Source organism: Ranitomeya variabilis, chromosome 5, assembly GCF_051348905.1.
Source record: "Ranitomeya variabilis isolate aRanVar5 chromosome 5, aRanVar5.hap1, whole genome shotgun sequence".
Classification (NCBI taxonomy): Eukaryota; Metazoa; Chordata; class Amphibia; order Anura; family Dendrobatidae; genus Ranitomeya; species Ranitomeya variabilis.
This window is the reverse complement of record NC_135236.1, coordinates 628,449,421-628,473,599: the sequence shown is the minus strand read 5'-3', so window position 1 is coordinate 628,473,599 and position 24,179 is coordinate 628,449,421. Positions and strand designations below refer to the sequence as shown.

Here is a 24,179-nt window from a genome sequence, read left to right as displayed (position 1 = left end):
GATTTCTGTGATCAGGGCTCCTAAATGTTTGTAAATGTCTGTATTCATATGCATTTAACTCTGAAGGAATAAATGTTACAAAAATTTTATTAAAAGGCTATTTATACTTTTTCTCTATCACAAACTGGCTGGTTCCTTTGCACTTACAAAAATGAGAAGGGATTATCATGACTATTAAGAAGGCATGAAGTCTAACTGACTTTTTACTCAAGTCATCATCACTAGTGTTGAGCATTCCGATACCGCAAGTATCGGGTATCGGCCGATATTTGCTGTATCGGAATTCCGATACCGAGATCCGATACTTTTGTGGTATCGGGTATCGGTATCGAAACAACATTAATGTGTAAAATAAAGAATTAAAATAAAAAATATTGCTATACTCACCTCTCCGACGCAGCCTGGACCTCACCGAGGGAACCGGCAGCGTTGTTTGCTTAAAATGCGCGCTTTTACTTCCTTCCGTGACGTCACGGCTTCTGATTGGTCGCGTGCCGCCCATTTGGCCGCGACGCGACCAATCACAGCAAGCCGTGACGTAATTTTCAGGTCCTTCTAGGCATTCAGTATTTTAAAATTACGTTCCGGCTTTGTGATTGGTCGCGTCGCGGTCACATGGGCGACGCGACCAATCACAAGCCGTGACGTCACGGGAGGCTGGACACGCGCGCATTTTAAAATGCGCGCCTCCTGCCTCCCGTGACGTCACGGCTTGTGATTGGTCGCGTCGCCCATGTGACCGCGACGCGACCAATCACAAAGCCGGAACGTAATTTTAAAATACTGAATGCCTAGAAGGACCTGAAAATTACGTCACGGCTTGCTGTGATTGGTCGCGTCAAGGCCACATGGGCGGCACGCGACCAATCAGAAGCCGTGACGTCACGGAAGGAAGGAAAAGCGCGCATTTTAAGCAAACAACGCTGCCGGTTCCCTCGGTGAGGTCCAGGCTGCGTCGGAGAGGTGAGTATAGCAATATTTTTTATTTTAATTCTTTATTTTACACATTAATATGGTTCCCAGGGCCTGAAGGAGAGTTTCCTCTCCTTCAGACCCTGGGAACCATCAGGGATACCGTCCAATACATGAGTCCCATTGACTTGTATTGGTATCGGGTATCGGTATCGGATTGGATCCGATACTTTGCCGGTATCGGCCGATACTTTCCGATACCGATACTTTCAAATATCGGACGGTATCGCTCAACACTAATCATCACCATTTTAAGTTGAATAATATCTAGTTACTAAAACGTTTTCGCCATACAATTTATTTAAGAGGAATATAATATTAAATATCTATGAAAGGAGCTAAAAGGAGATATAATATAAACAGTATTAAAATGAGATTGAAAATTTGTAACACAAACATCTGGTAAAGATCAAGTGCTTTTTAATACATACCTGATTTTCTATGGATGAAGAGTTCTTTAATGTTTCATTTCCAATCCCTGAGTCATCGGCATCTATTAGACTGTCTACAGGAACATTGTGCTGGGGTTTGAGGAAAGCGAATTCTTGCTCACTCGGATCCAGAGTTACACAAACATCATAGGAATATGGAAGAGGTAATGTCCCATTGGTAAATTGGGACACAAATCTGGGATCGACTTGAGGATATAGACTTGTACTCAGCGACCCAAATGAAGAAGATTTAGATTCTTTATACTTGGAGACAACTGCAATAATCACAGTCAGCATGAAGAAAAAGGAAATCAGTGCCAAGGCAATCACCAAATAGAATTGTAAGTTGGACTGAGATTCTTCCTTGTTAGACTGAGTGCTCAGCTCAGGAAGAACCTGATGAAAATGATCAGCAGTCACCATGGTTAGAGTGACTGAAGATGAGCGGGAAGGATTTCCATTGTCTTTTACTAGAACCACAAATCTATGTTTCATGATGTCCTTTTCTTGAAATCCACGTGACGTCCTGATCTCTCCTGTGTGCTGGTCAATGGTGAAGAGTGATGGTTCTGGTGACTGTAAAAAGTAAGACAACCAGGAATTGTGTCCAGAGTCAGCGTCCACTGCCACCACCTTAGATACTAAAGAGCCTTGTTCAGAGGTCCAAGGAACCATATCAAATGTTGAGCTGTCAACCTCTGGTGATGGGTACAGAATGACTGGAGAATTATCATTTTGGTCTACTATACATATTCTTAGTGTTGTACTGCTGTTCAGAGATGGATATCCATTGTCTCTGGCGATGATTTGGATATTAAATTCTTTATGCTTCTCATAGTCAAATGACTTTTGAGCATAAACGACCCCAGTTACTGGATTCATGGAGATGTAAGAAGACAGGACATCTTCATCATTTCTAGTCATCGTAGAATATGTTATCTTAGCATTGTTTTCACTGTCCAGATCTCTTGCTTGAATACTAAATATTGAAGCTCCTGGTGAATTATTTTCATTGACTAATGCAGTGTAACCTAATTTTTCAAACACTGGAGCATTGTCATTAACATCTGACACATCAAGCCTAATAACTTTGCTAGAATTCATTTGAGGAGACCCTTTATCAGATGCTTGAATTGTGATGTTGTAGGATGATATCACTTCTCTATCTAGACTACATTTTGTAACAATTTTATAAAATATTCCTGTTGTTGACATTATCTCAAAAGGCAAATCCCCCATTATTATACATTGAACCTCACCATTTTCTCCTGAATCAGGATCATGAACTTGAATCAGGGCCACCATAGTACCAGGGGGAGAATCCTCAGGAATAAGATCTGATGATGAGGTTATAGATATCTCAGGAGCATTGTCATTTTCATCTGTAATTTCTATTAAAACCTTAGCATGAGCAGCGAGGCCTCCTCCATCTTCTGCTTGCACAGAAATGTCATAAAATTTAATGACTTCATAATCTAATATTCTTTTAATTTTAATTTCACCATTATTTTGATTTATAGTTAAAGTTTCAAAAATAGTTTTTGCCGTGTTGCTAAATGAGTAAGTGATCTGTGCATTGACTCCTTCATCTTCATCACTTGCACTGACCTGCAGAATTGTAGAATTCACCGGTATATTTTCTCTGACACTTACTTTATATACATCCTGTGTAAATACTGGAGAATTATCATTGATATCATTGATAATAATATTAATTAGTGCAGTGCCTGTCTGTACAGGATTTCCTCTATCAGAAGCTGTGAGGATGAGTTCATGCTTGTTCTGTGTCTCTCGGTCTAGAGGTTTCTCTAGTATCAGCTCTGGAAATACACTGCCATCAGTGCTGACCTTCTCTCCAAGAGCAAAATACTGGTTCTCACTGAGTCTGTAGCTTATCAGGGAATTAACACCGACATCCAGATCTTCTGCTTTTTTTAATGCAAATTTTGTTCCTGGGGAGGTGTATTCACTCATTTTTAATATCAATGTGCTATGAAGAAATGTAGGAGGATTGTCATTTATATCTTGAATATTAATTTTAACACTGAAAATATTTAGTGGATTTTCCACCACTGCATCAAATGTAAGGACACAGTCATCTGCAGCTTCACACAATGTCTCCCTGTCTATCCTATCAGCAATGTACAGGTTTCCATTATCCAGGTTTATATTAAAATATTTCTCAGAGATTTTAGATACAATACGTAATTTCCTTCTGGAGAGATCCTTAACATTTAATTCAAGATCCTTTGCTAGATTTCCCACAATAGAACCTTTTCTTATTTCTTCATTAATGGAATAATGAATCTGACCAGAGACTGAATGACACAGCCAGGAAAATAAGAAGGGAAATATTACTTGCCATCTGAGTCCTTGCACTGATTGTCCTTCCTGCAGTTGTAATCCAGCCATCCTTCTTCTCACCAGAAATATAATGGTAAAAATCCTTCTTATATTTATAATCCAGCAGAAAATAATCCGTCTTCTTTCTGAGTCCTGTACCCGGCACATCCCAGTGTAAAATGCTGTGTATTTCTTCTTGCAGTTGAACACTGTCTGCATCATGGAGGCGATTCTGGATTTGCAGAAAATTTTCTTTATTGGTGAACAGCGGCGCTCTGAGGCCACTATGGGGAACTGCAGCAGAATACTTTTCAATAACACAGATATTCCTTAAAACTGAACTTTATAAATTATAGTCAAAACTGCCTTGGATATGTAAAAAAGAAAACATGTACTATATGTATTGATTTGTTATTAATTCTATGATAAAAATTATTTAATAAAAAGAATATTCTGGCATATCACATAGAATTCTTGTGGCACTAATGTTTACAATATTCCTCTTGGTTTATAATTCTCAGAAGTAATTACTGCTTAATTTTTATGAAAGTTTGTACATTTTACTAAATTAAAACTTGCTCCATGATACTCATAATCTATGTCCTTTTCTTATGATCCTAAAGGAATTCCAACGATATCATAGTGATGCCATCAGACTGGTCTGATAAATAGTCTGCACGGCCGACACATCTTCTCCTATTCATCTAACTTTTCTTAAATATTTGCAAAATGTAATTGAATGTCTTATAAAATAATTTATTATATATTTATGATTGTATTTCTAGTAATTAGGGAATTTACCTTCTAAGCAAACTAATCATCATTGTTAGAAAAAGCTACACATAAAGGTACAATATTTTTTAAAAAATAATGATGAAACAGAACCAGACTTCTGATTATTTTCTATAGATAATATAACATCTCTTAGAACCACAATTGTAGGTGAGTGATTTATCATTATCTTCACGTTAACCACACCTGCATTTTTAAAAAAAAACTTTAAAGGATTAAGAACATTTTTATTCTTTAGTTTATATGTCCCACTTAATGCAATTATTTGCCAGTTTTTGCATTTTATATCTATGAAGATTTACAAACCATTAATTTTGGATATACAACTATTTGATTTAAGATCCAACTTTTTTACCAGTACATCCTAATATTGATAAGAAGCTGTATTATATGGACTAAAACAATTGATTTGGAAAAGTTTTAAAGTCCTTCCTACAAAATAATATGGTGATTCATAAATTTATTCACCACAAAAAAATGTATCCTATGCAACATATCTTCGGCAGACTGTAATTGTTTTTGAAAAGCTGTTAAAAGACTTTACATCAGTTTGAGTATGTTAAATTAGCCACATCATAGAATAGTGGCTGCAGAGGGGAGTTAAATTTATTTATTTTTTTTTAATTTCTGCTCTCCATCACAAATTTATTAGTTTGTGAAATTTTACAGTTTATGATAAGCCAAAGTTGCATTACCAGAGATTTGACTCTGGGGAGAATGAACGTTTTCTATTGCAAGATGTTGACCAATCATAAGGAAGAGACATCAGACAGGGGAAAGAACAGAGAGCCCAGTTCTGAGTCTTGATCTCTGCAGCTACTGTGTAGAGTACAGCAGAGCAGAGTGAGACTACATTCACCATCAGCTATCATCTCACGTCAGCCATTGTGTGGGGGAAGCACAGCTGAGCTGAATAGGATTACAAACACCTATGCTGTTGCAGCACTACCCCCATGGTGATATCAGCTCTTCTGTATTCCCCTTCTCTCAACATTAATGGTAGTGAGATGAAAGCTGAGGGTGTAATTATATGGCTGTACTTTGCTGTATTCTACATGATGGCTGCATAGATCAGGGTTCAGAACACAGTTACCTGTCATTACATTTCACAAAAAAAATTATGTTTTTCTGACCTTCTCAAGAAGTTTGTTCTTCTTTCTTCTGCACAACAGTCCTGCTTCTGATTGGTCAACATTATTCAGGAGAAAAAGTGCATGCACCCAGAGACAAATCTGTGGTAATGCCCTGTTGGACTTATCATAAATTATAGCCTAAATTTAATTAATATCTCTACAAAGGAGAGGAGAAATTAAAAGCTCTGCACCCCCTATTCCATGGCCAGTTTAACATTCTAAAACTAGTGAAAGGTCATCTGTAACTTCTTAACAACCTTTGCTCTGTATATACATCAATGGTCATGTCCCCGCACTCCATTCGTGCTCCGGAGCAGAGCCCGCATGCTTCCCGGCATGGCACATGTCAGCTGATTTCATCAGCTGACATGTGCCGCTAACAGCTGTGGGTGGAGTTGTGGAATTTAACATGTTAAATACCGCTGTCATAGTCAGACAGCGGCATCTAGCATGCTTGCTCTGGCAGTGCATCAAAAACTCCAGCCATCGGCACCCAAGTCACATGACCGTGGGTAGTTGATGAGTTGGCATGACAGCAGGAGACTCCGGTGGTTGTCATTACCCACTCTCTTTGAGTGCTGCCTTATGACTGGCGCTTATAGCAGATGATCATTTTAGCTACACATAGCAAAGATGAAGCCCTGTTATGTGTAGCACAGGCGGCCAGATGATCGCAGCTTCTAGTCAAAATTACACAAAAAATTACGTTTTTTTGGTGGCCGTAACATTGCTGTAAAATGCAATAAGCTGTAAAATGCAATAACAGGCGGTCATCAAAACATTGTATCTACACCTAAATGGTATCAATAAAAACTTCAGCTCAACGTGCAAAAAATAAGTCTTTACCCAACCCGAAATCACAAAAAAATGGAGACGCTATGGTTTTTTTTGCAAAACTTGGATTTTTTTCCACCACTTAAATTAAACAGAACCTATACATGTTTGGTATCTGTGAGCTCGCGATGACCTGGAGAATCATAATGCCAGGTCAGTTTTAGCATTTAGTGAATATAGTAAAAATAAACCCTAAAAAACATTTGTGAAATTGCACTTTTTTTGCAATGTCACTGCACTATGTTCCCATTTTACAGTGCATAATATGGTAAAGACAATGGAGTAGTTCAAAAGTACGACTCGTGCCACAAAAAAACAAACCCTCATATGGCCATATTGAAAGAAAAATAAAAAAGTTGTGGCATTGGTTAGACAGGGAGCAAAATATGGAAATGCAAAAACGGAAAATCCCACTTTCGTTAAGGGGTTAAATGTGATTTAGTCATCGAAAATACTTTCGGAAGATTATACTTTTCATTCATGTTCAGATGCTGCCGAGTGATATTGTTCAGCATCATAGAGAAGGGAAGAACTATAGAATGAGATCACGATGTTCAAACATGCCACGCAGTGATAGGGTAGCATCACGGATGGGGAGGGCTACATAGTCTGTGTGAAAATTCTTGTAAAATGCATTTTTTTACCACAAACATACTTGGCGCCAAGAAAAAAATGGCCAAATCTCTACAACAGAGGAGTAAAATGAACAACATAAAACTGCAACAGGATCACAGGAGCATGGGGATTTTGGGGGAGTAAAAAATTCATTTTTTGGGACACATAAAATGAGCCCTTTGTTATGTTTTAATATACTCAATATTATGTAGTACTTTTTAGGAGATCATGGTAAGGTTGCAATCTAGAACTTTTCTAAAACTCCACACACCGCCAACACTCCCCCAACATCCCCATAATACCTAAACCAACACCATCCCCTACACTTTGTGGTTAAATGTTTTCTGATTTAAATGTATTGATTTCTACTTAAACATATCACTTATATACAAAATTTAGATACATATTTTATGACTTAAAACATATGTTAAAATGGTAAAAAGACATAAAAAGTAGCGAGATATAATACATACCTCTACCACAACAGTTTCTACAGGTAGACAGTTCTTTGTACTTTCACTTCCCATCCCTGAATCATCGGCATCTATTAGACTGTCCACAGGAACGTTGTGTTGAGGTTTAAGGAATGCAAATTCCCTTTCGCTTGGATCCAGAGTTACACAAACATCATAGGAATATGGCAGAGGTAATGTTCCAGGGCTAAACTGGGAAAGAAATCTGGGATCTATCTGTGGGTATAGACTTGTACTCATAGATCCAAATGAAGAAGAGGATTTAGACTCTTTATATTTGGAAACAACTGCAATAATTACAGTCAACATAAAGAAAAAGGAAATCAGTGCCAAGGCAATCACTAAGTAGAATTGTAGGTTGGACTGAGAATCTTCTTTGTTGGACTGACTGCTCAGCTCAGGAAGAACCTGATGAAAATGATCAGCAATCACCATGGTTAGAGTGACAGAAGCTGAGCGGGAGGGAATCCCATTGTCTTTCACTAGAACCACAATTCCATGTTTCATGATGTCCTTTTCGTGAAAACCACGTGATGTCCTGATCTCTCCTGTGTGCTGGTCAATGGTGAAGAGTGATGGTTCTGGTGACTGTAAAAAGTAAGACAACCAGGAATTGTGTCCAGAGTCAGCGTCCACTGCCACCACTTTAGATACTAAAGAGCCTTGTTCAGAAATCCAAGGAACCATCTCAAATGTTGAGGTATCAACCTCTGGTGATGGGTACAGAATGACTGGAGAATTATCATTCTGGTCTACTATACATATTCTTAGTGTTGTACTGCTGTTCAGAGATGGAGATCCATTGTCTCTGGCGATGATTTGGATATCAAATTCTTTATGTTTCTCATAATCATATGACCTCTGAGCATAAACTACCCCAGTCACTGGATTCATGGAGATGTAAGAAGACAGAGGATCTTCTTCATCATTTCTAGTCAATATAGAATAAGTTATCTTTGCATTATCATCACTGTCCAGATCTCTTGCTTTTAGATTTAATATTGAAGCTCCTGGAGAATTATTTTCAGTTACATAAGCAGTGTAGCCTAATTTCTCAAACATTGGAGCATTGTCATTGATATCTGATACTGACAAATGGAGAACCTTTCTAGAAGTCATCTCTGGAGAACCTTTATCAGATGCTTTTATTGTGATGTTGTAGGATGATATTTTTTCTCTGTCAAGATTAAGTCTTGTTACAATTTTATAAAAATCACCTGCTGATGATATTAGGTCAAATGGCAAATCCCCTATTATTATACATTGAACTTCACCATTCTCTCCAGAGTCACGATCATGAACTTGAATCAGTGCCACCATAGTACCAGGGGGAGAATCCTCAGGAATAAGATCTGATGATGAGGTTATAGATATCTCAGGAGCATTGTCATTTTCATCTGTTATTTCTATTAACACCTTAGCATGAGCAGCGAGGCCTCCTCCATCCATGGCTTGTACAGAAATGTCATACATTCTTGACACTTCATAATCTAATTGTCCTTTAATATTTATTTCACCATTATTGGGATTTATATTAAAAGTTTCAAAAATACTTTTTTCTGTGTTGGTAAATGAGTAAGTGATCTGTGCATTGACTCCTTCATCTTCATCACTTGCACTGACCTGCAGAATTGTTGAATTCACCGGTATATTTTCTCTGACACTTACTTTATATACATCCTGTGTAAATACTGGAGAATTATCATTGATATCACTGATAATGATATTAATTAGGGCAGTGCCTGTCTGTACAGGATTTCCTCCATCAGAAGCTGTGAGGATGAGTTCATGCTTGTTCTGTGTCTCTCGGTCTAGAGGTTTCTCTAGTATCAGCTCTGGAAATACACTGCCATCAGTGCTGACCTTCTCTCCAAGAGCAAAATACTGGTTCTCACTGAGTCTGTAGCTTATCAGGGAATTAACACCGACATCCAGATCTTCTGATTTTTGTAATATAATTTTTCTTCCTGGGGAGGTAGACTCACTCATTTCTATTCTAATTGTGTCATGAAGAAATGTAGGAGAATTGTCATTTATATCTTGAACATGAATCTGAATGTTAAAAATATTTAGTGGATTTTCCACCACAGCATCAAATGTAAGGACACAATCAGCTGCAGCTCTGCACAATGTCTCCCTGTCTATCCTATCAGCAATGTACAGGTTTCCATTATTCAGGTTTATATTAAAATATTTGTCTGAGATTTTAAACACAATACGTAATTTCCTTCTGGAGAGATCCTTAACATTTAATTCAAGATCCTTTGCTAGATTTCCCACAATAGAACCTTTTCTTAATTCTTCATTAATGGAATAATGAATCTGACCAGAGACTGAATGACACAGCCAGGAAAATAAGAAGGGAAATATTACTTGCCATCTGAGTCCTTGCACTGATTGTCCTTCCTGCAGTTGTAATCCAGCCATCCTTCTTCTCACAGAAATATAATGGTAAAAATCCTTCTTATATTTATAATCCAGCAGAAAATAATCCGTCTTCTTTCTGAGTCCTGTACCTGGCACATCCCAGTGTGAAATGCTGTGTATTTCTTCTTGCAGTTGAACACTGTCTGCATCATGGAGGCGATTCTGGATTTACAGAATATTTTCTTTATTGGTGAACAGCGGCGCTCTGAGGCCAATATGAGGAACTGCAGCATTAGAAACAACTTTACAAGGTTGTATATTACATATTTATGGTGGAAATGTTTTAAAGAAAAACATTTTTAAAAAATAATTATAACTGCTATTTTTTCTCTGGTAAATTTGCTTAGTATTAGTTTTTTTTTATTAATGCAAATGATAAACTAACAATACTGTCTTTGCGTTATTTTAGATGATGTTATATCTCATTGAGACCTTTATATATATCTATAACTGTAATACTTCTCATTATTATAAGACACAAGCAACAAACATGACTGTTATTGCTTAGATTCTTTGTTTTTTGTATTTTATTACATCAAGGCTTTACTATGCTTAACTTATCTTGCTGTGATATTAATAACCAAGATCCACTTCCATTTTTTCCTAAATTGAATTTCAAAGATGTCATAAAGATATTACTATGGTGAGCTAAGAAATGTCCTATATTATTTAAACCTCTGCTTTTATGGTTTTTTATGTCTAGTTTTTTTTATCTTTAAATCTCTTTATGTCCTAAATTGTCTAAACCTTTGCTCTTATGTGGTTTTTATGTCTATTTGTTATCTTTAAACCTCTTCACTACATAATCATAAGTGTGCTGCCAAGGACGCAAATTAAACTTAAATGCATCAACAATTTCATCCAAAACGTATTGAAAAAATTTCAAGTGTCAGACAAAAATAATATTTTGGATATATAATCAGGATTCTGGTTTCATTGGATAACATAAAAACTTTCAAAACTCTGCTGCACTTTTTCTTATACAGTATGCTCATGAATAGTTCTCATCTCTTAGCTTGTGCAACAGTTCACATTTTTAAAATAGAAGTTTGTGAAATTTAGATTCATTAAAAGTGTCAAGTATTATTCAGTGAATTTTCGGATATATGATGCACCCATCTGCACACTTATAAATCTAGACTATTCACTGCCTCCATCTATATACTTTTCATGTGTGTCAATTTACTTCCACAGTTATGTTATCTATTTAGATTGATAAAGAGGCCAAGGGCACTAAGCAATTCAAGGTAGTTTGCAACAATGCAATGTCCCCCAGTCCACAAGATACCAACCCAGAACTGATTGTTCCACTGCCCCCGTACCAGGCAATACCCACTGTCTCCCAACTTTTGGTTGGCCCACAGCTTTTGTATCTCCTGCCTCTATAGTCTGTAGTCACTGTCCATGTTCCTCCAGATAACAGATTCCATGATCGTAGCACGTGTATCCGGCTCCAGTCGGAAACAGTCCTTAGGATAGTTCCTCAAATCCAAACAAAAGATACCATGACCATACAACGGGCATCCAACTACAGCTGCCAACCAATCTCCAATCTTCATAGGCTATCCATACATACAACCAGATCTCAACTTCACTGTACCAACTCCTTTACTAAACATGTGGCTTATTGTTCTACCTCTCCTGGGATCAGCCCCCTGGATTGGCAGAAGTGTTCACAACCTCCCCTTAAACATTTGCTACATGTGGCTCAAAGGATGAAGAATGTTTCAGAAGCCCAGTCTCCAGCCTGTTTACAGGGTTGTGTATTAGGGATGCCCCCTGAAGAGAGGAACAAAGACACATATGCACCCACCAGACAGGGCCGGACTGGGACTAAAATTCAGCCCTGGCATTTGAAGTTACACAGGCCCACTTGTCACATGGTGACTTTATAATATCTTTGTACACTTGTAGGCAGGGCCGGTTTTAGGCAAAGTGGGGCCCTAGGCAAAGTTTAAAATGGGGCCCCAAATGCTAACATATTGCACATCACACAAAAGCATTTCGGTTGTATTTACATGCGCTGATCTCAGGCGGTTAAATGAGTTTGATCGACAATACTGAAGTTGTTCAACGCTTGTTTCCCGGCCTCTTTCCACCATCTGAGAAAGAATGATGGGACAGAACGATCACTAAGAGATCACCATACAGTATCATGTTATCAGCAGCACATCTACAGTTTACACCGGTGATGTGCTGCTGAGAACAAGGATTTCTGTTCCGGCAAAAACAATCTGAATATGCAGCATTTTACTTGTTTAGTAAAATACACCCCATAGTCCTCCATATATTATAATGTGCACCACAGTCCTCCATATAGTATAATGCACTCCCTATATTCCTCCATATATTAAAATATACTGCTCAGTCCTCCATAGAGCATAATACACTCCTCATAGTGCTCCATATAGTATAATGCACCGTCATAGTCATCCATGTAGTACAATTCACTTCCCATAGTATAATGCACCCAATAGTTCTTCATATAGTATAACGTATTCCCCATAGTCTTTGATACAGTATAATGCAGCCCACATACAGTATAATGCAGCCACCACCCTACAGAGTTTAATGCAGCCACCTCAGAGCATAATGCAGCCACCCCAGAGTATAATGTAACCCCCCATAGAATATAATGCAGCCCCCCATAGAGTTTGATGCAATCACCCCTCATAGAATATAAATATAATACAGCCCCCCATAGAATATAATGTAGCCCCGAATAGAATAGAATACAGCCCACCTCCCCATAGAATATAATGCAGCCTCATCAAAGAGTATGATGCAATCATCCCTCATAAAATCTAATACAGCCCCCCATAGAATCTAATACAGCCCACCTCCCCATAATATATAATGTAGCCCCCATAGAATATAATGCAGCCCCCCATAGTATATAAGACAGCCTCCCCATAGAATATAATATACCACTCCATAGTATATAACACAGCCTCCCCCATAGAATATAATATACCCCCGCAATAGTATATAACACAGCCACATAGTATATAACACGGCCTCCCCCATAGAATATAATATACCACCCATAGTATATATCAAAGCCCGCATAGTATATAGCACAGCTTGCATAGTACATAGCACAGCCTGCATAATATAGCACAGCCCGCATAGTAGTATACAGCACAGCCCGCGTAGTAGTATACAGCACAGCCCGCATAGTAGTATACCGCACAGCCCGCGTAGTAGTATACAGCACAGCCCACGTAGTAGTATACAGCACAGCCCATGTAGTAGTATACAGCACAGCCCACACAGTGGTATATACAGCACAGCCCACATCTCATCTCTCCCCCTCCAGATAATGGCCCCACAGTCCAGTTAAAGAAAAAACACTCTCCTCACCTTTCCTCTTGCCCGCGCTGCTCCCTGCTGCTGTCTCGGCGGCTGCAGTCTGCCCGGGACACAGCAGGTGTGCAATGATATGACATCATCACGCACCCGCAGTGTCAGAGGCAGAGCGGGGAATGATGGGAGAGGGAGCAACAGCAGACGCTCTCTCCTCCATCATTGCATTGAACTATACCGGCGTCATAGACGTCTTTGCAGACAGATAGTGGCGGCCACATTAAAACTGTGCATGCGCTCCCCCTGTACAAAGATGGTGGTGGTCAGTGAATCATTTGGCTGATCCCAGTGACGGGATGTTCGCGACAGCGTTACGCTGGTGGTACCACACAAGAGGCTGCGTACGGCGTATACAGTGTGTGTGCGTGTGTGGTGCCTATGATGTATACAGTGTGTGTGTGGTGCGTACGGCATATACAGTGTGTGTTTGTATGTGTGTGTGGTACATATGGTGTATACAGTGTGTGTGTGTGTGGTGCGACGGTGTTCCGCTGGTGGTACCGTGCAAAAGTCTGGTACCACCAGCAGTTTCCATACTGAGACATCCATCACTTGGGTGTCCCAATATGGCAGTCGGTGAACTTCTGCCACTTGGAATTCTGGGATCCGGACACATCTGGACGGAACAGGATGTGAAGACATTACAAGGTAAGTATATATTAAGATTTTGCATATAAAAAATCTTATGCATATTGGTTAACTGTAAGCACACATATCATTTTAAAAGGATAGTGTAACTTAATGATCAAATGGGATCCAACTGCTGGGACTCCTGAAATCCTAAGATCAAGGGTCTGCATCCCAGAATCTGGCCTGTCTTTAGTTTAGCATTGTAGAGATATGGATGTTTGACCTCTGCTCCATTAATTGCATAAGGATCTGAGGAAATCGAGTCGCCTTTCAATTGTTTTTTGATATATACTCTCAATATAATCTAATACTAGAAGAGGGATGCTGTGCAAGTTCAATATATGGGCCCTTTGCAGTCTAGTAATTCATCATAATGCACAATTTGCAGCTAGATGTGGGACCCCTTATTTTTTGGGCCCCTGTTCGGCTGGACATGCTGCACCAATAGTATGCCATTCCCTGTAAGGGTGCAAACTAAAACCACTCATATCTAGAGAAAAATTGAATTTTTAGGCTGTCCCTTTCTCAGGACATAACACAACTTACAAATGACACCTTCTGGAGAGTTATAAGAGGAGTCTAGAACCAGAATTCCCTGTATCCTGTGTATATCTGGCCAGATATCTGTAACTTGTTAGTGTCTGACCCAACACTTATAAAATATGTAAACCTGTTAGTAAAACAGACTTATTAAAATATTTTCAGCTTTAATTTGCACTAACAGACTTACAGTACTTGTGAATATAAGTGCACCCATGTCAGAGCCAAGTGATAAGTTGAATATGAAGGACTAAAGTTGAGAAATTTGGTGCATCACATAATCCCTCTCAGGCAGTTAGCAGCTCTGAAGAAACTCATGAGATGTAACCTATCACTCTTGTTATTAACAAGTGAATCAAAATGATATTTTGAGCTTCCAACTGGCACACAATTTCACAGAGCTAGAATAGTTTTATTTTCTCTCCCCTTGCTTGATACATTGGGATTTCTTTTCGGGTGCAAAACAGTAAATCCTCTTTAATTTTTGTGCTAAAATAGTTTTCATTGAAACTACAATTTGGCACATGTAAGACTGTATTATAAAACATATATTGTACAAACAGTTAAAACTATCTGTTTATAAAATACAAAAACTTAGTTACTTTAATACCTCTTTAAAAATAAAAAGTTATAAAATAATGAGAAAACATACTGTATATATAAAATATAATACCTGTCCTATGATAGTTTCACTCTCACTTTTCATCTCTGAGACATTGGCATCGATTAGACTGTCCACAGGAACATTGTGTTGGGTTTCTAAGAAAGCAAATTCTTGCTCACTTGGATCCAGAGTTACACAAACATCATAGGAATATGGCAGAGGTAATGTCCCAGGGTTGAATTGGGAAATAAATCTTGGATCTAGCTGTGGATATAGACTTGTACTCAAGGAACCAAATGAAGATTTAGACTCTTTATATTTGGAGATAGCTGCAATAATCACAGTCAACATGAAGAAAAAGGAAATGAGTGCCAAAGCGATTACCAAGTAGAATTGTAGGGTGGAGTGAGATTCTTCTTTGTTAGACGGACTGCTCAGCTCAGGAAGAAACTGATGAAAATGATCAGCAATCACCATGGTTAGAGTGACTGAAGCTGAGCGGGAGGGAATCCCATTGTCTTTTACTAGAACCACAATTCCATGTTTCATGATGTCTTTTTCGTGAAATCCACGTGATGTCCTGATCTCTCCTGTGTGCTGGTCAATGGTGATGAGTGATGGCTCTGAAGATTGTAGAAAGTAAGACAACCAGGCATTGTGTCCAGAGTCAGTGTCCACTGCCACCACCTTAGATACTAAAGAGCCTTGTTCAGAGGTCCAAGGAACCATCTCAAATGTTGAGCTATCAGCCTCTGGTGATGGGTACAGAATGACAGGAGAATTATCATTCTGGTCTACTATACATATTCTTAGCATTGTACTGCTGTTCAGAGATGGAGATCCATTGTCTCTGGCAATAATTTGGATATTAAATTCTCTGTGCTTCTCATAATCAAAAGACTGTTGAGCATAAATGACGCCTGTTACCGGATTCATTGAGATGTAGGGAGACAAAGGTTCATTTTTACTTCTAGACATTAGAGAATAGGATATTTTAGCATTATCTTCACTGTCCCGATCTCTAGCTTGAATGCTAAATATTGAAGCTCCTAGTATGTTATTTTCTGATATGAATGTAGTGTAAGTCAACTTCTCAAACACTGGAGCATTGTCATTAATATCTGATATATCAAGTCTAAAAACTTTCTTTGATGTCAGATCTGGAGAACCTTTATCAGATGCTTGCACTGTGATGTTGTACGATGATATTTTTTCTCTATCTAGATTATTTTTGGTAACAATTTTGTAAAAGTTACTTGCTGATGATATTAGCTTAAATGGCAAATCCCCTGTTATTAAACATTGAACTTCACCATTTTCTCCTGAGTCTCGATCATGAACTTTAATTAGTGCAATCACAGTTCCAATTGAAGAATCTTCAGGAATCTTAGTCAGCATAGACATTATGGATATTTCAGGAGCATTATCGTTTTCATCTGTAACTTCTATTAGAACCTTGGCTTTGGCAGGAAGTCCCCCTCCATCTTCTGCATGCACCAAAATTTCAAAGAAGTTTGTTACTTCATAATCTAAATATCGTTTTGTTTTAATTTCTCCACTTCTATGATTGATGGAAAAAGCATCAAGAACATGACTTGCTGTGGTGCTAAATGAGTATGTGATCTGTGCATTGACTCCTTCATCTTCATCACTTGCACTGACCTGAAGAATTGTAGAATTCACCGGTATATTTTCTCTGACACTTACTTTATATACATCCTGTGTAAATACTGGAGAATTATCATTGAAGTCAGTGATAATGATATTAATTAGGGCAGTGCCTGTCTGTACAGGATTTCCTCCATCAGAAGCTGTGAGGATGAGTTCATGCTTGTTCTGTGTCTCTCGGTCTAGAGGTTTCTCTAGTATCAGCTCTGGAAATACACTGCCATCAGTGCTGACCTTCTCTCCAAGAGCAAAATACTGGTTCTCACTGAGGCTGTAGCTTATCAGGGAATTAACACCGACATCCAGATCTTCTGCATTATGTAAAATAAACCTTCTTCCTGGGGAGGTTAATTCACTCATTTCTATTCTACTCATTTCATGAATAAATGTAGGAGGATTGTCATTTATATCCTTAATATTAATCTTTATGCTGAAGACATTTAGTGGATTTTCCACCACAGCATCAAATGTAAGGACACAATCAGCTGCAGCTCTGCACAATGTCTCCCTGTCTATCCTATCAGCAATGTATAGGTTTCCATTATCTGGGTTTATATTAAAATATTTCTCTGAGATTTCAGACACAATTCTTAATTTCCTTCTGGAGAGATCCTTAACATTTAATTCAAGATCCTTTGCTAGATTTCCCACAATAGAACCTTTTCTTAATTCTTCATTAATGGAATAATGAATCTGACCAGAGACTGAATGACACAGCCAGGAAAATAAGAAGGGAAATATTACTTGCCATCTGAGTCCTTGCACTGATTGTCCTTCCTGCAGCTGTAATCCAGCCATCCTGCTTCTCACCAGAAATATAATGGTAAAAATCCTTCTTATATTTATAATCCAGCAGAAAATAATCCGTCTTCTTTCTGAGTCCTGTACCCGGCACATCCCAGTGTGAAATGCTGTGTATTTCTTCTTGCAGTTGAACACTGTCTGCATCATGGAGGCGATTCTGGATTTGCAGAATATTTTCTTTATTGGTGAACAGCGGCGCTCTGAGGCCAATATGGGGAATTGCAACATCAGTTATTAAGGTTTATTGCTAACAGATCCTACTCTATTTTTAAGTAATAAAAAAGTGAAACAAGATTATAATTTTTCCATGTAAAATGCTCTAAAATATATTTTTGCAATTTTTTGAGTTTGTAAGTTTATATTTAACCAAGTATTGCAGCTCATGTAAATAAATAGAATAATGTTATTAACTATAAGAATCTCTTCTCTACAGTAAGACACATAAAACAATCATTAAAGTATTACATATTTCATTGATACAGAACAATTACACCACAAGGGCAATAGAGTAAAAAAAGGCAAAAAAAATCTCCTTGTTTATTCAGGTCTATGCTAAGATATTTTAGCGTGCTTAGGGCAGAACTGGATAATTCAGAGATAATATTGAGAGAATCTGCTGAAACTTAAGTTTGACAGATTTGATTGGGAAACATATTTCACATAAAATGTATTCAATGCGATTCAAATATGTCCTACTATTCCCTGAGGACTTTCCATACCCCATAACACATTTAACCTAGGTCGACCCCATTATTTGTCACCAAAACACTTAAGAGATCTGAGGAATGAGAGAATAACTCCCCTAATGGGCACACATGCAACAAGTGATATCGGTAAACTATAGCTAACATCTGGCTGCATTGGCCACTATCACTGTTGGCACACACTGTGCTTATAAAAGCCGCATTAATGCTGCTATCAAAAGTGATAACAGAATTTGGATGGCTAAAATACAGGGATGGGACACCCCTTTAGCTCATAAGCACTCAGCAGTCACAAACCTGATGGTTGACATGGCAATATGAGGCTAAGTAATGGCCCAAGGTTTGTTAGCTATGAAGACCAGTGTTAGGGGTCAAGTTCCCATCTCTGCACAGGGGGAATCTCAGGCCATCTCCGCTGCGGTCTCCCATTCTTCTCCTGCCGCAGTTGAGTCTGCTCAGCGGAGACGTTGGTCCCAGCGTCTCGCTCAGTCTGACTCTGTACAGAGAGTTACTGCTGCTTTTCCTGCTTCTGCCATTGAAGTCAGTGCTGGGCAGCGGTGAGCAGACGCTTCTGGGACTAAGTCCTGCTTTTCTCGTTCTGAGCATGCCCAGAGTAAGATCTCTCAGTGGAGATCGAGGGTCACATGATCAGACACTGCAGCTAAGGTCCTGTAGGTGCTAACGCTCTGTGGCAGGCTCTCATTGGTCCTTCCAGGAAGGTCCCGTACGTGCTGCAACTATTTAAGGCTCGCATGGCCGCACGGCCATGCGCTAGTATTGCTCTTCATTTATGTACTTTGCGCCAGTGTGGTCTTGTATGAGTGTGTTCAGGGACCCGGCTGAAATAAGCCCCTAGAATGCTGACACCTCCGGCGAGGAGTTTGTATGCTTGGGTTTTCAGGGATCTGGCCGTAATAAGCCCCTAGAATGCTGGCACCTCCGGTGAGGAGTTTCGTGTGCATGCATGACCACTGACTGCTCTTGTTTAGGCAGTTAGCCTGTGCCTCTGTGGAGTCTAACAGGGCGCAGTGCTTTGAGTTCATGGCTGCTCTGTGAAGTAGCAGAGTTAGCTAACACCGCCATTTAGTTCCGCTATTTTCTAGCAGCAGGTTCTCCTGCACGGTGGACCCCGGGCTGCGAATGCATCTATCATAATAAAATCTATATATTCATTAGGGGCGTTCCGCTAGTCCTAACAACCAGTTAGAAGTTTAGCAACATTTAGGTGTAAAAAAATATTTTTCATTGCATTTATTCCCCTATGCATTAACTCCTGTAAAGCACCTGAAGGGTTAGCAAACGTTCCACCGGAGTGCTGTTTTTAAAATGGTATTACCTTTGGGTGGTTTCTAGTATAGGGCTCCTTTGAAGTCACTTCAAACCTTAATAGTTTTATATATAGCTACACATTTGATATTTTTATTCATATTTTCTAAAATCACATACAACGTAATAAAACTAATAAAGTGTTGGAAGCATTGTATACAAATTAACCCACAGTGTCTGAAGTTGAAAAACTAAACAAGAATCTAAAATCACTATCCTGATATATGGTATGACTAGTATGGCTTTAGGCAAACTGTCACCTTGAGAAACACAATTTACCAGCAGGTATAGGGGTAATCTGCAGGTAAACAGGATTTATATCATGTACAGTATAGCTGATTTACTAGAGCAGCGGCTACAGGGAGAAAATAAAGTATTCTCCTGGCAGCCACTCACTTCCAGGCATTAGGGCTGAGCATGGAGCTGTTACACTCATCACTCACTGTGCAGTGTAAATAATCCCCATGACTTTGTCTGGCACCCTGCTCTGGAATATGCATGTGTGTTTGTGTATGATACAGAGCAGACTGTCAATCAAAATCCCTTGAAGTGAGTACAGCACGATCACTATATAATGAGCTGTTACCATAACCACTCCATGCATCAACAGCAAACAAATGGCTGCAGGGAGGACATATTTTTTTTTTCCCTGTAGCCTAACTTTAAGTAAATTAACTATACAGGGTTTAAATGTAATTCACATGCAGATTACACCTATATCTAAAGGTGAATAGCATTTCTGGACATGACAGGTTCCCTTTAGGAGGAGAAATTAAAAACATTTTTTCAAAAATTTATTTGATTTCCCCCCCCCCAAGAATTTACTAGTTCCACTTGAAAGTTAAAGTCACACTTTTCAGCCAAGTTTCCCACCATGTTTGCCAGTTTTCATCACTGTCACCATCATCTTTTGACCACAAATAGTTATAGTTTCAAGAAAAGTATGAAACAATTTTTGACAACTACAATTCCCAGCATCATCTGACAAAAAATAAGAGCATTCTGCAACAATGGTACCACACTTTAACAGTGACATAAGGATAAGATGCAGTGTGAGCGCATAGATGGCATGAAAACTGAAGCAGAAAACTACTATAATTAAAATCTTTTGAAACCGGAGACAGGAAATAAGTCTGATCTCAGGCCCAATTAACCCATGCTCCAATTCAAGTTACCAAATTTACATTTTAGATAACCACCCAAAATTTTATTTAGACCCCATACAAGGAAATACAATTTATCCAGGTACCAGACCTGACAAATAAGTGGCCCCAGACCAGACAACACCCCTATATTTACCATTACCAGGTAATTTAATATCTTTACTTCCTGATGCCATTATACTAAAGCTCCAGATTGAGGATGTTCTTTAAGCCACACAATCACTCTTTTATGCATTTAAAACCAGTGAGACAATAACTGCCTTAGCAATCATTCTCTCTGCTACCTTCTGACTTAAGGGTCATTACACACAAACAGTGGATAGATATGTATGGTTCTGTTTGTAAAATTAATGATATATTACATTTTTAAAAATCTCACAAAGAAATAATCAATGACAAAAAAATTAAACTGTTTATAACATCGTGCCAACATGAACACCATTTTTTTCATATTTTACTTATTTCTCTATAATGGTTCATCGAATTAATGGCGCACTAAGTTTCTGTATGAAATTCAAAGCAGTAGCAAACAAGACTGCACTGCACTCATTATATTCTTCTTTTAAATGTTAAACCTCTAAGTAAATAAAAAACCTACCTGTGAAATGAGATTTTCTGCAGGTGCAGAGTTCCTTAAAGTTTCATTCAAAATGTCAGAATCATCGGCATCTATTAGACTGTCCACAGGAACATTGTGCTGAGGTTTAAGGAAAGCAAATTCTTGCTCACTTGGATCCAAAGTGACACAAACATCATAGGAATATGGCAGAGGTAATGTCCCAGCGTTAAATTGGGAAATAAATCTGGGATCAATCTGTGGATATAGACTTGTACTCAAGGACCCAAATGACGATGACTTAGATTCTTTATATTTGGAGACAACTGCAATAATTACAGTCAACATGAAGAAAAAGGAAATTAGTGCCAAGGCGATCACCAAGTAGAATTGTAGGTTGGACTGAGATTCTTCTTTGTTAGACTGACTGCTCAGCTCAGGAAGGACCTGATGAAAATGATCAGCAACCACCATGGTTAGAGTGACTGAAGCTGAGCGGGAGGGAATCCCATTGTCTTTTACTAGAACCACAATTCCTTGTTTCATGATGTCCTTTTCATGAAATCCACGTGATGTCCTGATCTCTCCTGTGTGCTGGTCAATGGTGAAGAGTGATGGTTCTGAAGATTGTAGAAAGTAAGACAACCAGGAATTGTGTCCAGAGTCAGCGTCCACTGCCACCACCTTAGATACTAAAGAGCCTTGTTCAGAGGTCCAAGGAACCATCTCAAAGGTTGAGCTGTCAACCTCTGGTGATGGGTACAGAATGACTGGAGAATTATCATTCTGGTCTACTATACATATTCTTAGTGTTGTACTGCTATTCAGAGATGGAGATCCATTGTCTCTGGCAATGATTTGGATGTTAAATTCTCTATTCTTCTCAAAATCATATGACCTCTGAGCATAAACGACCCCAGTTACTGGATTCATGGAGATGTATGAAGACAGGGGATCTTCTCCATCCCTTCTAGTTATTATAGAATATGCAATTTTAGCATTGTCTTCACTGTCCAGATCTCTTGCTTGAATACTAAATATTGAAGCTCCTGGTAAATTATTTTCAATTACAAATGCTGTATAACCCAATGTATCAAACACTGGAGCATTGTCATTGACATCTGATACTTCAAGCCTAACAACATTTGTAGAAGTCATTTCTGGAGACCCTTTGTCTGTGGCTTGTATTGTGATGTTGTAGGATGATATTTTTTCTCTATCTAGACTACCTTTTGTAACAACTTTAAAAAAATTACTTGCTGATGATATTAGTTCAAAAGGCAAATCACCTAATATTTTACATTGAACTTCACCATTTTCTCCCGAGTCACGGTCATGAACTTTGATTAATGCCACCACAGTACCAGGGGCAGAATTCTCTGGAATAAGATCTGATGATGAAGTTATAGATATCTCAGGAGCATTGTCATTTTCATCTAGGATTTCTAATAAAACCTTAGCATGAGCAGTGAGGCCTCCTCCATCTTTGGCCTGTACAGACATGTCATAATATTTACTGATTTCATAATCTAAAACTCCTCGTATTGTTATTTCTCCATTAGTATTGTTTATTAAAAACATTTGAAGAACATTATTTGCCGTGGTTCTTATAGAATAAGTGATCTGTGCATTGACTCCTTCATCTTCATCACTTGCACTGACCTGCAGAATTGTAGAATTCACCGGTATATTTTCTCTGACACTTACTTTATATACATCCTGTGTAAATACTGGAGAATTATCATTGATATCATTGATGATGACATTAATTAGGGCAGTGCCTGTCTGTACAGGATTTCCTCCATCAGAAGCTGTGAGGATGAGTTCATGCTTGTTCTGTGTCTCTCGGTCTAGAGGTTTCTCTAGTATCAGCTCTGGAAATACACTGCCATCAGTGCTGACCTTCTCTCCAAGAGCAAAATACTGGTTCTCACTGAGGCTGTAGCTTATCAGGGAATTAACACCGACATCCAGATCTTCTGCATTTTGTAGCACATATTTTGCTCCTGGGGAGGTAGATTCACTCATATCTAATATCCATGTGCTATGAAGAAATGTAGGAGGATTGTCATTTATATCCTGAATATCAGTCTTAATAGTGAAGACATTTAGTGGATTTTCCACCACAGCATCAAATGTAAGGACACAATCAGCTGCAGCTCTGCACAATGTCTCCCTGTCTATCCTATCAGCAATGTACAGGTTTCCATTATCCAGGTTTATATTAAAATATTTCTCATATAGATCAGACACAATACGTAATTTCCTTCTGGAGAGATCCTTAACATTTAATTCAAGATCCTTTGCTAGATTTCCCACAATAGAACCTTTTCTTAATTCTTCATTAATGGAATAATGAATCTGACCAGAGACTGAATGACACAGCCAGGAAAATAAGAAGGGAAATATTACTTGCCATCTGAGTCCTTGCACTGATTGTCCTTCCTGCAGTCGTAATCCAGCCATCCTTCTTCTCACCAGACATATAATGGTAAAAATCCTTCTTATATTTATAATCCAGCAGAAAATAATCCGTCTTCTTTCTGAGTCCTGTACCCGGCACATCCCAGTGTGAAATGCTGTGTATTTCTTCTTGCAGTTGAACACTGTCTGCATCATGGAGGCGATTCTGGATTTGCAGAATATTTTCTTTATTGGTGAACAGCGGCGCTCTGAGGCCAATATTGGGAACTGCAGCGTCAGTGGTTTAATAATTTTCCAAGAAATAGCAAAGACATTTTCCTAGTAAACCAATGCAGCATCATTGTGTATCAAGACCATTGTAAAGAAATATGATT

General features: G+C 38.6%; 1 protein-coding gene across 23 annotated transcripts in view; it reads right to left on the bottom strand.

The window, feature by feature from the left end:
- Positions 1-24,179, bottom strand: part of LOC143776626 (protocadherin gamma-B1-like) — a 472,349-nt gene that overhangs the window by 158,274 nt on the left and 289,896 nt on the right. Inside the window, exon 1 of one of the 23 annotated variants that reach the window (XM_077266158.1) lies at positions 21,424-24,039. The exons of 19 other annotated variants lie outside the window; for them this stretch is intronic. In XM_077266158.1, the coding sequence (XP_077122273.1) occupies positions 21,424-24,000 (2,577 nt within the window). In that variant the 5' untranslated portion in view covers positions 24,001-24,039. Of the gene's footprint in view, positions 1-1,403; positions 3,917-7,593; positions 10,107-15,229; positions 18,668-21,423; positions 24,040-24,179 lie in introns of those variants that run through there. 3 more of the 23 variants (XM_077266156.1, XM_077266166.1, XM_077266160.1) reach the window with 3 other exon arrangements.